Here is a 15,300-nt window from a genome sequence, read left to right on the forward strand (position 1 = left end):
AACTGAGGCTGCCTTGAGGAACAGGGTGGGTCCCGCCCACAGCCAGCAAGAAGCTCAGGCACCGAGGCCTCAGCTGCAAACAACTGAGTTCTGCCAACAGTCGAGTGAGCATAGAGCAGATCCTTCCCTGGGTGAGCCCTGAGATCTGGCCACAGCCCTGGTGACACTGGGCTGCAGTCTTGTGCGGCCCTGGGTTAGGTGACCCAGTTATGTCTGGACTCCTGACTTTCAGATGATAGCAAACGCGTGTTGTTTCAGGCCAGTAGGTTTCTGGTTATTTGTTATGGAGCAATAGGAAGCTAATACACTGTGTTAGGGCTCTTTGGAGAAACAAAACCGACAGGAGGCATGCATACATAAACGGGGAGAGAGAGAGATTGATTATACACGATTGGCTCCCTCGGCCATGAAGGCTGAGAAGTCCGGAGCCGGAGCTGACAGTGGGCTCCAGTCTGAGTGTGAGGCCTGAGAGGCAGGGGAGCCCATGGCGCAAGTCATCCGAGTCTGGGTCCAGGAGCAGAAGACACGTCCCCGTTTAGCTCAGAAATCCAGTCTCCCCGCTGCCAGCTGTCCTTCCACTACAGTTTCTAGAGTGCAAGCACTTCTGTACTTGCTTGTAGGCCTCCCTCCCCCACCGGGGCTAGGATGATCTTTTAGATGCAGAAATGGGACGAGAAATTTTCCAGTTATGTTTTTTGTGTTTCATTATTTCAACCAGTCCCTATAAGTGCAAATAAAAAATTAAGAAGATTCCCCTGCAATAACGATTTCCCCCCTCACTACATACCCAATGGGCACCACGCTTTCGGTGCCCATATTAATGCAGTAACTGTTTCCACTTTGAGAGAGTAACGGCTGTGGGGCTGTCCAGCTGGCTTCCCTGCCAACAATGCTGGGCAGACACATAAAAACACACCAATTCCCGGCAACCTTCTGACCGTCTGCAGGTTACTGGGAGCCCTTTCATCCCACCCCTAATGCCAGCGTCTGAGCTCAGTCCCAAGATTTGTCTCTTGAGTCTCTGGCAACGCACTGAAGGCATTTGTCCCTTAGTGACCACCTGTCCACAGGTTCCACCACACCGCGGGTTTAGAGGGGGGGCGAGGGAAGTGGTCCCCGTAACTGGTGACCATCGGACAGAGCGCGGTCAGGGAAGCCGGTGTGTGGCCACAGGCAGACGGGAACACAGTGGCTTTCTCAGGTGGGACGCCCTTGGCATGCTGCAGAATCCAGCGCCTGGGCACATTTGTTCATGTGATGCGTTTGAAATAATAGCACATCAACCAAGGCGGCAGCGTCTTTTTAAGAAGGAGCGCCAGGGGTTTCAATGGGAGGGGCGTGAGCTCTTCCCTGGAGCGGGAGGGAATGGGGCCCATCAGCGGTTGGGGGCACTGGCTCCTCCAAGACGCCCCCTCCCCCCCGCAGGGCAACCAGCGGTCTGTCTGTTCCCATGGTCCTTACCGGCGGTATTTCTGTTGTAAGGTTTTTAAAAGGTGACAGATTTCCAAGACAAAAAAACAATCCATGCCGAAGTGTATTTGACAGGCAAGCACAGCTGGGGTTACAGCAGGAGGGTAACATTCCTGGTGACAGTTGAGGAAAACACAGGTGCACACGGATCCTCACTGGGGTGAGTTTCACAGGACTTTCGGAAACGGAAACAGCACATCCCCCCAAGACTGGCCTTGCTAAGCCATTTCAGAAAACTGTATTTAAAAGAACAAATTCAGTATTATGATATTACAGAATTATGGGCAAGAAAAAAGCCATCCCATCGTCATTTTGGTAAAAATACTCATGCTTTCTGGCCAATTTAAGATCAGAGCGAATGTGTCATTGGTACCCAGGCAAGTCCCTAACCGGTCCCATAAACAGCGTGTGCTCCTGTGGTGAACACTGGAGACAGGTTATCACTTTCTAAAACCCCATTTGCTCTCCACCAGCGAGGAGGGAAGGAAGTGTAAGAGCGGAGCAGCGCTTAAGGATGAAGGAAGAGGCGCCTTTCGCACACTAGCCACACTCTACGAAGTCTGAGGCTGCGCCCCAGGGCCCTCTGCACACGTCTTCATGATTTTGCTCTTGGAAAGGGAGTTTTTTTCATCCCCGTGCCGACTCCGTTGCGAAAGGACCGTTTCGCGAACACCTTCTCCAAAAGCGGCAGAAAGCCCAGCCCCTCGCTCCTGGGCGCCCTGGCCCGGCCGCCGCTCAGCAGGAGGAGAAGGTCACCCGGCGTCCCGGACACCTGGGGGCGCGGGGGGAGGGAAACGGCGGCAGAGTTAAACGTTCCTTTCAACCGTAAGCAATTTTCAGAATCTTACGGCAATGAATCCGGAAGACCCAACCTTTTAAAGGAGAAAATTCTGTTAAAATAGAACTTATGCTTTATCTAAACGCAAGGGACTGTTTGGAGCAATCTCCCCCCTCGTCTAATGGGCACACGCCTTAGGAGCACTGCTGCCCGGTGTGCGCTGCACACGCCGAAAGGAGTAATCTTGTCACTATTGCTCGATAAAGAACCTTTCAGTTGGCACTAGTCAGCCTTGGGGACAGTTTTTACATTTCACTAAGAGAAACCACCCATGACAGCCAAACCACCCGGTGACAGCGGGCACTGCCTTCCTCCGGCCGGGTCCCGGGCCACTGGCCGCGGGTCTCCAGGAGATGTCTCGCTACCTAACAGGAGGCATCTCTGTCTTTTGACTTTGGTTCGGTTTGTCATCTGTGGCTCAAGGACAGCGTAGGGGACGCTTAGTCACGAAAGGTAGGAATCTGGACTCTCAGAGCCCACGCTGCCCTCGAGAAGCTGCAGCTCAGCGCCACACCCTGCAGGCGGAGACGCCAAGTTCAAGAGCAAAGGGCATGTCCCAGGAAACGGGGCCGGCAAGTCGGCGAGGCAGGCGTGACCCAGAATCAGGTAACAGCTTCCCACACTGTCCCGTCCTTTCTGTGGTTTTCAACTCCACGAGACCGACAAGGGGGGAAGAGGGGGCTGGACACTTTTATTATAAATAAACACTACGGAGTAAAAAACACACGCTTTCCTTTCCTGGTGCAGGAAAACCAGCTGGGTTTGGGGTGACTTTGGAGGCTGAAATGGGGGCAGAGTGCATAAAATGCTCCCTGGCACTCTTTGCCCCCAATGGGTGGCGGTGGTGGTGGTGGGGCGACTGAAGGTTCCAGCAGCCAGAGCTCCTGGAAAAATAATTTCCACTGGCTTCTGGGGTAAAAGATGGGCTTTTTTTTTTTTTTTTTTTTTTTTTTTTTAAATCTGGGAATAGTCAGAGTTTCATAAATACTGATCACAGGAAACCCAATCAAAAACTCTTATTTGAACACCCACAGAGGAAAGCCAGGCATGAAATAATGCCATGTAGGCTCAGTCCCCAGCAAGGAGAGGCCTGTGCATCGTTTCAGGAAGGAAGCGCCACAGTTCTTTCCAGAAATAGCCCTCATGCGCCTCTACGCTGTGAAAGGAACGCGTCGGTTCTATTTGAGACCCCGGAAACCCCCAGAAAGGCCCGATGCCCTCTGCGGGCCGCTGGAGGGCGCCCGGCCGGGCGGGCTCATTAGCGAGATACATGGCACGTTCACCGGGATGACAGGCTTTGTGAAGCCCCCAGCAGGACGCACAAAAGCTGCGCCTCCTTTGTCTCTATAACCGTTCACCTTAAACAGTCCAGTTGGCACCATTACCCCTGATGGGTCTGTAACGAGAAGGAAACTGTCACACGCAGGCACAGAGAGACGGAAAACGGAGGGAAGAGACGGCTCGCTGACGGACAGGAGGCCTCGCAAGTACATCAGACAGAAGTACATTCTTAATTAAAAAGAAAAGTGCACACGAGCGCCTCTTGTTCAACAGAAACGTCAGGAACGAACCTTCAGGGGAAGAACAGAAAGTCATTAGGAAGGCACTTGAGAAAATACACCGATTTGTGGGCGGGGATTCAGCAGCTCAATCAGCATGATGTCTTATAGAATCAATGACGAAATTAGGGTTAAATGCAGGAAATAAAACAGGAAAATGTAGCTAGATTAAGTAAACACACAATAGGAGACGGCAGAGGCAAAGATTAGTGAGAATGCTAAAAGTATAAATGGCTGGATCGTGACGTTTGGACCCACATTTATCATTTACCATTTATGCTGCATTTTGTTATTATAAAAGTAGTTTCATAAGTTTCATTGATTTTAGTAACTCCAGTGTGCCAGGTTAAGTTTTAGTGAAACAAAGTAAAAGCACGGAACCCTGTCAGTGACAAAAAAATATTTTAAAGTTGTTCATAAAGTATTGACATAAAACAACTGAAATGGCCTGTAGAAATAGTATAAAAATTCCAAAGAATGATATGCAGTTTCTGGATGTCTCAAACAGTTCGGTGACTATAATTAGGAGCTAAATAAATATATGAATTAATATTTTATGTGATATTTTATTGAGATCTGATAGTTTATCTGCATTCCACATCTGAACAAGTTACCATTGTTGCAACATTAGAAAAATTCACTGTTTTTGAAAAATGATCCAATTGTATTTTTTCTGTTTTATTTTTTAATTGAATTTATTGGGGTGACATTGTTTAATAAAACAATATAGGTTTCAGATGTACAGTTCTGTAATGCGTCATCTGTATATCGTTTCAATGGTTAAATGTTCACTTTGATTCTGTGTGAATGCGTGTGGGATGAATACATCATCGCAGGCAAAACAATTTACATTTGACACTGAAACAGACATTTTTCTATTCAGTGGCCAACTTCTAAATAATTCCAAACACACTGTATGATATTCCAGTATTACCCACTGCCACATAAATGTTTATTTTTACTAATTTCGTGACTCTACTTAGACTTGTTTTTCATTGAAAGCTCTAACAACAGAGAAAATTACTTTCCTGTGACATCTCCCTTGACATTATTTTGAATTTACATACTGTACAGCTCCAATCATCTACTCAAGTATCAAAAATAGATGCAGAACTCTTACCTTAGGAGATGGAACTGGGTAACAGCAAAACACATGCATCGTGGAGACTGACAGAACTAGAAGAAGACTGAATTTTAATGAGCTGCAAAGTAGAAGAGAGCACCTTGGATTAGTATTGTTCAGGCTAACATATGCTTTAAAAAGCAGGTATAAACTCAACATTTTTCTTTGTGGAAAAACGCAGTCTTTTACCTAATCATTCTGGACTCTCCCGAAACTCTGCAGACCAGTGGCTCTATGGACGAAGCCCTCCCGCTCGCTGTCAGGGTCTCTGTGGGCGAGCCTTTTATACTAGAAAAGTTCAGGAGTAAAAATGTCATCACGTCCCATCATATGTGACTAATTGGTCTGGCTGTGGCCTTTTGTTCTTGTCAAGTTCGAAAAAGACAATCACGAACAGGCATTAAATATCCCAGATATTAGAGAGAGGGAGAAAAAACTAAGAAGAACAATTGAGATGATTAAAGAATAGTACCCATTCAGGAGGTCTGACATGTAAATAATAGGAATTCTAGAAAAGAAAAAAAATGACCAAGGAAAGAATCATCAATACAAAAAGACAAAAACAAACAAAAAAAACCCACCCCAAGAACATTTCCTCATACAGAAGTTTCTAGTTTTCTAAAAGGAAAGGACTCATCAAGTGTCTAGTATTACAAATAAAATGAACCCATGCCAAAATAACACCATTATAAAATTTCAGCATATTGTACCCATTTTCCAGATTACCTACAAAGTCTCAAAAGTCAGAATACTTTGGATTTCTCAAAAATAACTATGGCAGCTTAGAACAATGGGCAATAAACAATGCCTTCAAAATTTTGGAGAAAAAAAAATGATATCCAATCAAGAATTTATTCCCAACCAAACTATCCATTAAGTATAAGATTATGATAAACTTTTCAGTTACGTAGGATCTCAGAATTGTAGTTCCCACACAACTTTTCTCAGAAAGCACTTCAGGATGTGTTCCAACAAAATAAAGGTATGAACCTATAAATAGAAAACCAATAAGATACACATACTAGGAAATCAACACAGGAGACAAAGGGAGAAAATTCGCAGCATCATGGCAAAGAGAGATCCCCAATGAGACCTGCATGCCAGGCCTGAAGGGCAGCAAGCCCGGGGGGGTGTTAGAAGAATCTGGGAAAGACTTCTGCAAGAAGATGAAAACCATAGATTATCTAAATGTCTTGAGAAGACATAAGCAGCTGGAGAATCTGAGGTTGAGTTAGTGATAGATCCATAGAAAATTAAGCAAAAATAAAGAAAGACAGAAACACATATTCATTCCAGTGAGAATAAATATGAATCAAAAGTACTCGCAGTTAACTACTTGACTCAGCTGGGAGTATCACTTGCAGTTATAATAATATAATTATTGATTCATGATCTTACCAAAGGATAACTTAACTATATTGACCACTAGGTGTTGAGAAGGGTGTGTTTCTGTAGTGTGGTGAATTACCATGAAGTCTAACTCTCTCTGTCTCTAGAATATGAAAATTCTCACAGGAGACACTCACCCCCAGGCCCTGTCCTCCCACTGGACCTAACATAGCTGGTCATCTCCTGCTCCCCTGCTTGTCCTGGGCAGGGCAGACCTCCCTAATTCTAAGGCTTTTGCATTCATTGGAGCTTATTAACAACAGGGGTTAGGCCGCAGGTGGGCAGACCCTGAGACAGGGCAGGGCTGGGCTTGGGTCCTGTAAATGGCCCTGACCTCTGAGGCAGGGCCGGAGCTCTGGCATCTCAGCTTCTTTCTCAAACTGTTGATCAGGCCTGACTTCCTGTGAATCAGAAGCTGAGCCTTTTGTTACCTCACTGGGTCTAGATCAGGACATCCCAGCTCAGCAGCATGCTCACCAGATCGCATGCACCTTAACCTATAAAAGTTTAATGCAAGGGTTGTTTGGTTGGGTTTTTTTAACCAGGTTTTGATTGTGGGGAGATGATAGATGCTGAACACTGGAGGCCTGGAGATGTGGGGTGGCTTCTAGACAGGGGCGGGGCGGGGGGAATGGATCTGGAGTTAGGAGCCTGTAAAGAAGTCTGCTCACAAGGGCTCACAGGGCTTTGCCCAGGACTGGGCCACCTCTCTTGGTGACTGTACCTGTAGTGTGATGTCTATGACAGATATTTGTGATACAATTAGAACATTCAAAGACCCATTGTCAACACTTAAAGGGCAGGTTAGCATTCAACACAGTCTTGGGATTTAATGGACTTTTCTCATTACAAGTTTACCCTCCTATGTGTCACAGTGCACCTGTCTTAGTCACCCAAGCCCTTTTCACAAACTTCTTCATGACACCGACGTGGAAGACAAGTGAGAAGGGACAAATTCGTTTTGACTTTCGCTTCTTGTCGGTCAACCCTAAAGCTGAGAGACACTCTCTGAATCATGCTTCAGAAGTTCAAGCACATCAAGTCGGACGTATTTTGGACAGAAAAGACCAAAGGAGGCCCTTTCTTTCCTAATTTCCAGAGCTACCCACAAGCACCGACTATATTGTTACTGAGTTGAGCTCCTTGCTGAAACTCGAACTTGGAACTGTGCTAAAATGATGTTAAGGAAACAAGCGACAAGCTGGAAAATGTTATCAGTTCAGTGTAATTTAGAATTTTGGTGTTTTTAAAAAATCCTACATTTGACTCCAGTGTTCCTAATTATGACGCACTCTACAGCCTGCAGCCTTTAGCATATGTGGGAAAATCAATTTAATTTTACTGCTGCTTAATTCATACAACTGCCATCCTCTGAAAGTATCATTAAAATGCAGAGTGCGGCCGAGCACGTTTTCTGGCTTCTCCACCCGAGTAGGAGGAACAGAGGCCTGTGCAGAGCTTAGGCTAACTTATCGAAATGAACCTCCGCTGCAGTCCGCGGGTACTCCCACGGGGCGTGTTGCAGTTGTCACACAGGCACTCGGAGTGGCCCGGTGGTCCCGACCCGGGCCCTGTGGGAATAAAAGGCGAGAGGCCGGCAGGTGAGGGCGCAGTGCGAGGTGAGGCCGCCTTCTCCGCCCCCAGCCAGGTCCCCGGCGGCGCTGCTGGCTCGGGGCTGAGGCGTCCTGGGAGCTGCTGTGGGCAGCGGAGGGGCCTAGCAGCACCCCGGCCGCTAGATGCCCACACACCTCCACCCAGCTGTGAAAACTGGAAATGCCTCCGGACACCATCAAGTGCCCCCTGGGACGGGGGAACCAAACTGCCCTCAGTTGATAACCACTGTTCTAGAGATAAGCAAGCATTGGTCTCTCTCTCTCTCCCTCTCTCTCTCTCTCTCTCTCTCTCTCGGGTTACTACCATCAGTTCACAAACATACTGTAATTTATATCAGAAAAAACATCTGGTCGTTTTTAAAAGAATAGCCCACGTGAGTTCCACAACCCGTTTCAGGCTGGTATCCCCACCACGACTCCTTCCGTTAAAGCCACCAAAGCTCTCCCATGTGAGGTCACCTCTCTGTTCTTAGGTCACCTGATGCCTCAGCAGCACTGGACACAGCCACCAACCTCTCTCCTTCGTGAAACACGCTCTCCTCCCACCCTCCATGAGGCTGCCCTCTGCTGGCTTCCTCCTCTCTCCCGACCCTGGGTCCCCTTCCTCTCCGCCCGTGAGTGTGCCACGTGCACCCCCACCCTGCACCTCCTCTGTCTCTGCAAATCTCCCTGAAGCCCCTCATGGAGCCTGGAGGCTGCTGTCCTGGGCTAACAGGCCCGCTCGGGCGGTGCTGGCCTCCTGGGTGTGGGAGGCTCACAGGCGGGCACTTTGGTTGTCACAGTGACATGCAAGTGCTAGCTGCCCCAAGCTCCGATGTGACCCCACGCGGTGAGGAAATGACCTGCGGGCATCAGGAGCTGGGAGGCCTTCCAGCAGCCAACTTCAACCCCAGATTGCAATAGCACAGATAATCTGGTTTTGAAAGATTTGTGAGGACGTTGGAATTCTACTCCTTTTGGAATTACTTTACTTAATTTCAATGAAAGCCTGGCACTGACTTGCCCGCTCCAGCCGACCTGCAGCATCAACAGCCCCCGCAGCAGACGGCCACTCCCTTCCCATCCTACACGGTGCTCTGGGGAGGGGCTCGCAGACAGGAAGCGGGACAGCCTTGCAATGCCTGGGGTGTGGCCTCAGAGCCCTAGGCCGTGCCCCTCTCCTCTCGCTGGCAGCAGTGAGAGGGCCCTGGCACCATCTCCGCCTGCCCGCGTGGATTACGGCTTCACAGGCTGCTCAGGGAGATGCTGAAGGAAGCCGCTGCTTGAGAAAGATGTCAGCATCACAAAAAAGACCCGTCAAAGACGCAACCTCATTTCACTCTGGAGTAAAGGGCTCCCCGGAGTCTCAGCGGAGCGTGTGATAAACATGTAATTTCTCAGAGCAGCCGCAAGACTGAATTCCCAGTAATACCGCGAAAAGGCGAAGTTACAGGAACATGGAGAACATAATCCTTCATTTTTAACTCAGATGGCGACCACCCTCTCTGGACACCTGCTGTGGGCCAGGCCTGTGCCAGGAAGCGAGCGTCATTCCGTCACCACACCCAGCGTGGCAGACACCCTGACCTGAGCCACAGAGGAGCACCTGAGGTCCTGTAGGGTCCGGGTTCGAGGCTGTAAGAGACAGGTGTGGGCCCTGGCTAACTCAGGAGGGACAGTGGGCCCTGGCTAACTCGTGGAATTAAAGGGGGAGTTAGACCCCTGTGCCTGGGACAGGGACCTGGCAGACCCTGCGCCTGGGTGGCAAGAACTTACGGACAAGCGAGGTGGGAGACCTGAGCCGGGAGGAGAATTCCCACGAGAGAAAGTCAGATCAGACTGGCCAGGCTGGGTCACGAGACCTCACTCAGGTGGGTCCAGGGCAAGCGAGACCCATGATGCCGGAACTGTTCAGAAAGTGGGCCGGGCCCTTCCCAGAGGCCCAGGGGAGACCTGCTACCAGGGAGCCAGGGACTCCGGGCCCCTGAAGGCCAGAGGCCCACACAGGAAAAGCAAGTTTCTGCCTGAGAAGCAGCAGAATGAAGGACTCTGAGAACAGACTCTGTAGCTCGATGGTCTGGGTGGACCCTACCTTTGTGACCTAGATAAGTGGCTTAACCTCTCTGTGCCTCTGCCTTTTCATCTGGAAAATGGAGCCAACACTAAATCCCAGTCACTGCCCGCAGGCTTAGGGTGAGATGTGTTAACACACCGGCAGGGCCTGGCGCTGCTCCACAGGGGCTGCCACTCTTCTTGCTAACGTGCCCAAGACCCAGGCCCCAGGGCATGATCTGTGGAGCCCAGTGCAAAAGGGAAATGAGGGCTCCCCGTCCAGGAGGTGCCAGGAGCGGCAGTGGAGCCTCACACGGAGCGCGGGGCCTGTGGGACCATGGGTGGCACGCGCGTGGGACCGGCCCCACCTGGATCACACGGGGGCCAACGCTGGATGCCAGCTAAACGGTGTCTGGACAAAACCCGAGCGCCGTCTGCTCTGCCCCATCGCCCTGCCAGACGGCCTGTCTTCTCACGGAAAGAACCGCCTCCGGGGAAGAGCGGCTTCTCCCAGGAGCTCGGAAGAGGCGAACCCCACAGAGGCTGCGCCTGCCGCTCTGACGACGCCCCCTGCCCTCGGGGAGGCGAGCGGACAGGCAGACAGCCGCCCACGGGTGGGCTGGGTTAGGAACCAAGATCAGCCGCCGCCTCTTCATCTCTTAGGCCCGTGTTTCTGGGGAGAAAACGACGGTGGGGCGTCAGGTATCAGTGATGAAAAGAATGGCAGGTGGGGAGACAAAAGGCCAGGAGGTGACACGCTTTATTCAGGAGTGGCTGGCGGGAGAAAGAGCCTCCGCAGTGTAAATGTCAGCGGGAGCCCAACCGCTGCTGTCTGTCACCTTCTGCAGAAAGGTCCCTCCTGGAGAAAGCAGCCAGAGCCACAGCCCATCAGCCCGGCCCGGGGATGGGCCTGTCTGGGGCTCAGGTGGGAGGGGTGGCCCAGCTCAGCCCCTTTGCACCAAATCGGAGGCGTCTGCTCCGCAGGCATCTTTCCCTTCCCCCTGGAGGCCGGGCCACGGGTTGTCTGCGTTAGTGATTTGGGAGACCCTGCTGGGAGGCACGGGGAACCCATCATTTCTCCCCTTGTCCCACGTCCCCAAAATGGAAGTGTCTCCCTCTGAGCCTCGGCGCGGGTGGCCCTCGCTGCTGCGCCGGGGTGAGTCCTACGCCCTCGGCGTGTCTGTTTTTGTGCCCACCTCAGCCTGTCCATAACCAGCCCCTGTGGCTCTTCCTGTGACTGGGACACGCCCTTCAGCAGTGGCCATCAGGAAGCTTTGCCAAGAAAGACAAGTTACTCACGGGTCCTGGCGGGCCCGGGGCTCACCTGCAGCCACACGGCGTGGAACTTAAAGCTCGGAAAGAGAAAAAGCACGTGGCCCAAATGGTCAGTTATTGAAATCAGCCGAGATCCTTAAAACAGAGGAGCGGGGTGGGGGTGGGGCGGCCGCTGGTGACGCGTGCACCGGGTGAGCTCTTTTTGAGGCCGGGGCCTGTGTGTGGTGGACGCACAGCTGGGTTTACAGCACAGGCTGAAGCTCCTTCTATCTCAAGGCTCCCAAACCATCCAGGGCTTTGTCTCCGGGTTCACCTGGCAGCAGAGGGCGAGGACCTGGGGAGCCATTTACGGCTCGGAAGTCGTGGTCCCTCATGCTGGTGGCGAGGGAGCTCGGAAGGAGCCGGTGGGGAGATGGGATTGATGAAGAGCAGCCGCCTGCGCCACAGCCCGGTCTCGGAGGAGGGCGCGGAGGACGACCCCAGCGCAGTCACCACCCCCTGAAAGGCCCGAGCGCGCCCCCGGGGGGGCTCGACTTACCCGCCCCTCGGGAGCATCCACGCTCACAGAGAGCACGGCCCACGGCCATGTGGGCGCCTTCAGAACCGGGCCGCAGGGTTTGGAAAGTTGCTTCTTTGTAAAGGAGGCCTTTGGACCCTGTTGTCACAAGTTTCCTCTCTCTGGTTGTCCCTTAAAAAAAAAAAAAAAAATCTGTAATTGAAATTGTTAATGAGTAGCATTCATTTAAAGTTCTCCTCTGCCCCTGAGTACTTAGTAGCTCTCCCTTGATATTTCTTCCCTTAATTTTTATACTCATATAACCATTCCCCGGTGGAACTTTAAACACAGGTCATTGAAACCCTACCTGGTAGCTGGGTCATAAGGGAAGGACGTGTCCATCTGTTGGCAGAGGAGGTAGGTCGTGTTTACCGCCATCGAATCAACCTGCTGTAATCTGGGTCGCAGACGGCACCACCTGTTTCCAAAAGCCACTTCCCGGCAGCTGAGCGAGAGGGTCCTAACCTTCCCGAGCTGGATCCAGTTCACCCCTCACTCTGAGCAGCCGCCGCCTCCCCCATCCGAGAGGAAGTTTAACGAAGACAGAAGGTCGGACCCCAGGCCAGCTCAGCCAGGACGGCCCGCCCTCCTCCCCACAAAGCCCATGCATCCTGCTCCCCACAAAGCCCAGAGCCCAGGGAGGAGAGGCTGGGAAAGCAGCCCAGGCCCGGTGGTTCCAAAGGCGGGCCTGTGCCGGGGGAACGACTCACTCCGTGCCCTGGGTCTCTCCACAGACACGCTCTGCGCACTCTCCCCTCGACGATACGCTCATCCTGCCGATGCACAGGGAAGAGGGAACCCTGACATCTGAGAAAACCTGGATGGCGGTCCAGCAAATCTGACTGACCCTTTCAGCACGAAGTGTCGCTTCCCGACACACAGCGACGCTAACACCTTCGAGCGTGAGAACAACTCGTTTCAGGCGATGGTACCTGTCGGTCACAGGCCTGCCGCCCTCACTTCCCAACCTGGGGGGGGACAGTTGGGTCTGACCCATCTGGCGTCTTCCTAGCGAACCAGGAAGGACTCTGGGAGATAGGACAGCCGGGCAGCAGTCGTGCCAGAGAGGTTTCGGGAGAACGGAGCTCCATCGAGCCACCTAGCGAAGTCGCCCGTGAAGGGTGGTTGAATATGGGAGACAGTGCAAATAATTTCTCCATGGCAATTTGTGTGACAGTCGGTTCACTCCTGACGACAGTGTGGTTAAGAGCCTGGGGTCTCACCCCGCTCAGCAGAGGCGCGGCTGCCGCCTCGGCTCCTGGTTCCACCCCCGGTAAAAGGACCTCGCGGTAAAAGCGCCGTTAGCGAGTGCGCCTGCCCCTAACTGCGAACCACCCGTATTTCTACCCAATTTGGAGACGTCATCCTAGAAAATTAACCTGCGCACAGCAATTTTAATGCCAGAAATAGACCGCTGCTCTTTATAGGCCTTAAATCCTAACAAGGGAGGCTTCTAACACGGGGAGGGCGGAGTGGAAAGCGCTCCCGAGGGGAAGGGGAGGCGTCAGCAGGTGACATAAGCCACGTGACCACGGCAGGTTCCTTTATGTGCCCGGGCTCCTGGCAGTGAAGGGGGGGGAGAAACCGGCGGCTAGTAACACGCAGTAAGGAATTCGGGTTCTATCTAAGTCAGTGTCTCAATATTCTGAGAGCGACAAAATGACACTTGTCTGTGAAAGTGCCCAGCTCTGTGCCGAGTGCTGGGGACTCAAAGAAGTCGACGTCCTGGTTTCCGTCCTTAGCAGATGCACAGAACAGCTGGGAAAAGTCTGCGCAAAGGAACACGGACAGTTCCAAGCTGCATGGAAATGCCAGCAGGATGGCATGGGAACTTGGAACGCCCCACCTTACCCCTGGTGGCCGCAGCAGACGTCACTGATTGATTGGGGTACCCGGTTTCTCTGAACTGAGATGTAACCTCTGAATTTTTTCCAGCACGGCCCTCCAGGCGGCCGTTGATCGGCGGTAGTTGTCATGTACAAGGACACCCACGTGCCAGTCGTGGTGCAGACGGTCTGTGCTGGGGGGGGGAGATGTCTCTGTGGGTCCGTATCTGCTGATATTCCGAAGGCCAGTCTACCCATCTCTTCGGAGCTGAACCAGGAGCCACGGAGAAGGGTGAACTGAACACCCTTCGGGACAGATGCCTGAGTGTGGAAGAGTCATCACGACTCCTCGGGGCAAGGTCAGGCTCCCCGAGGTGGTGTTGGTGAGGCCCATGGTGTGGGCCGTCCTGGGAGAGAGGAGGCCGTGGGCCCTAAGCCCTTCAAGTCGTGGAAGAATGGCAAGGTCTGGCCGGGCTCCTCCAAAGTCATTCTAAAGAGTGCAGCTGGCTGGGAAAGGGCCCTTGGCTGGGATGGAGCATTTCTTGGGACAGACACAAGGCCTCCCGGGGAGGGCTGAGATGGGTGTGTTTTGACCTTGAAAACCAGATAACACTGTAGAAAGTGAGATTCTCACATTCTGCAGACACCAGAGGCCAGGAGCTGTCAGAGTGAAAGATGACAGTCCTCGAGTTTGGCAGATGGTTGTTTTCGGAGCAGAAGTTGTCTTTAATTCATTCAACAAATATCTTTGAGTGCCTACCACAGGCAGTCCACAAAGCAAGCAAAACAGACCCGATGCGACACCAAGAGTCACAGTCCACGAGGGGAGATGGTGTTCTTCACCCAAACCCACCCATGGTGACGTGCCCGGGCTAATATTTTGATATATTACAGTATTACTTTCCGACTGCTGCTGCGTCCAAATTGCCACAAATGTAGTGCTTAAAATAATTCAAATTTATTTTCTTCAAGGTCAGAAGTCCAAAGAGAGTTTTACGGGACAGCACTCAAGATGTCGGGGTGATGAGAAAGGAAAAATCCTGCCATTTGCCACGACGTGGGGGTACCTTGAGGGCATTGTGCTCAGTGAGATAAGTCAGAAGAGAAAGACACCTGCCGTATGACCTCACTTACACGTGTCATCTAAAAAGCTGAACTCAAAAACCAGAGTAGAAGGGTGGTTGCCAGGGGCAGGGGGCTTGGGGAGGTGTTGCTTAAGGGGATGAATTTAACAGCCCGAAGATCAATAAGTCCTGGAGATCTGACGCACAGCTTAGTGATCAGAGTCGACGATACTCTAGTCTAAACGTCAAAGTTGCCAAGAGACTAGAACTTCATCGTTCTTACCACGAAAAAGAAGTGATTGTTATGTGAAGTGATGGAGGCCTTGGCCAACCCTACAGTGGCCATCCTACTGGGATACAAATAAAATCAAGACACTGTACACATTAAACCCACACAACTGTATCTGCCAATCATCTCAATAAAAATAAAGAAAAACCCACATTAAGAGAATAAAAAAGATGTCGGCAGGGCTGTGTCTCGGAGAGAATCCATTTCCTTTCCCTTCCCCGGCGTCTGGTGGCTGCCTGAATTCCTTGGCTCGTGGCCCCTTCCTCT

At 51.6% G+C, this 15,300-nt stretch overlaps 1 protein-coding gene across 1 annotated transcript; it reads right to left on the reverse strand.

Moving 5' to 3' along the window:
* Positions 1-2,065: 2,065 nt before the first annotated feature.
* Positions 2,066-12,232, reverse strand: NPS (neuropeptide S). The gene is made up of 3 exons (XM_087824091.1): positions 12,162-12,232; positions 4,988-5,090; positions 2,066-2,242 (listed from the first exon to the last, which is right to left on the reverse strand). Exons 1-3 carry the CDS (start codon positions 12,230-12,232, stop codon positions 2,066-2,068), a joined length of 351 nt encoding a protein of 116 aa, XP_087680217.1.
* Between the last annotated feature and the right edge of the window lie 3,068 nt (positions 12,233-15,300).

Source organism: Miniopterus natalensis, chromosome 14 (assembly GCF_054644295.1).
Source record: "Miniopterus natalensis isolate mMinNat1 chromosome 14, mMinNat1.hap1, whole genome shotgun sequence".
Classification (NCBI taxonomy): domain Eukaryota; kingdom Metazoa; phylum Chordata; class Mammalia; order Chiroptera; family Miniopteridae; genus Miniopterus; species Miniopterus natalensis.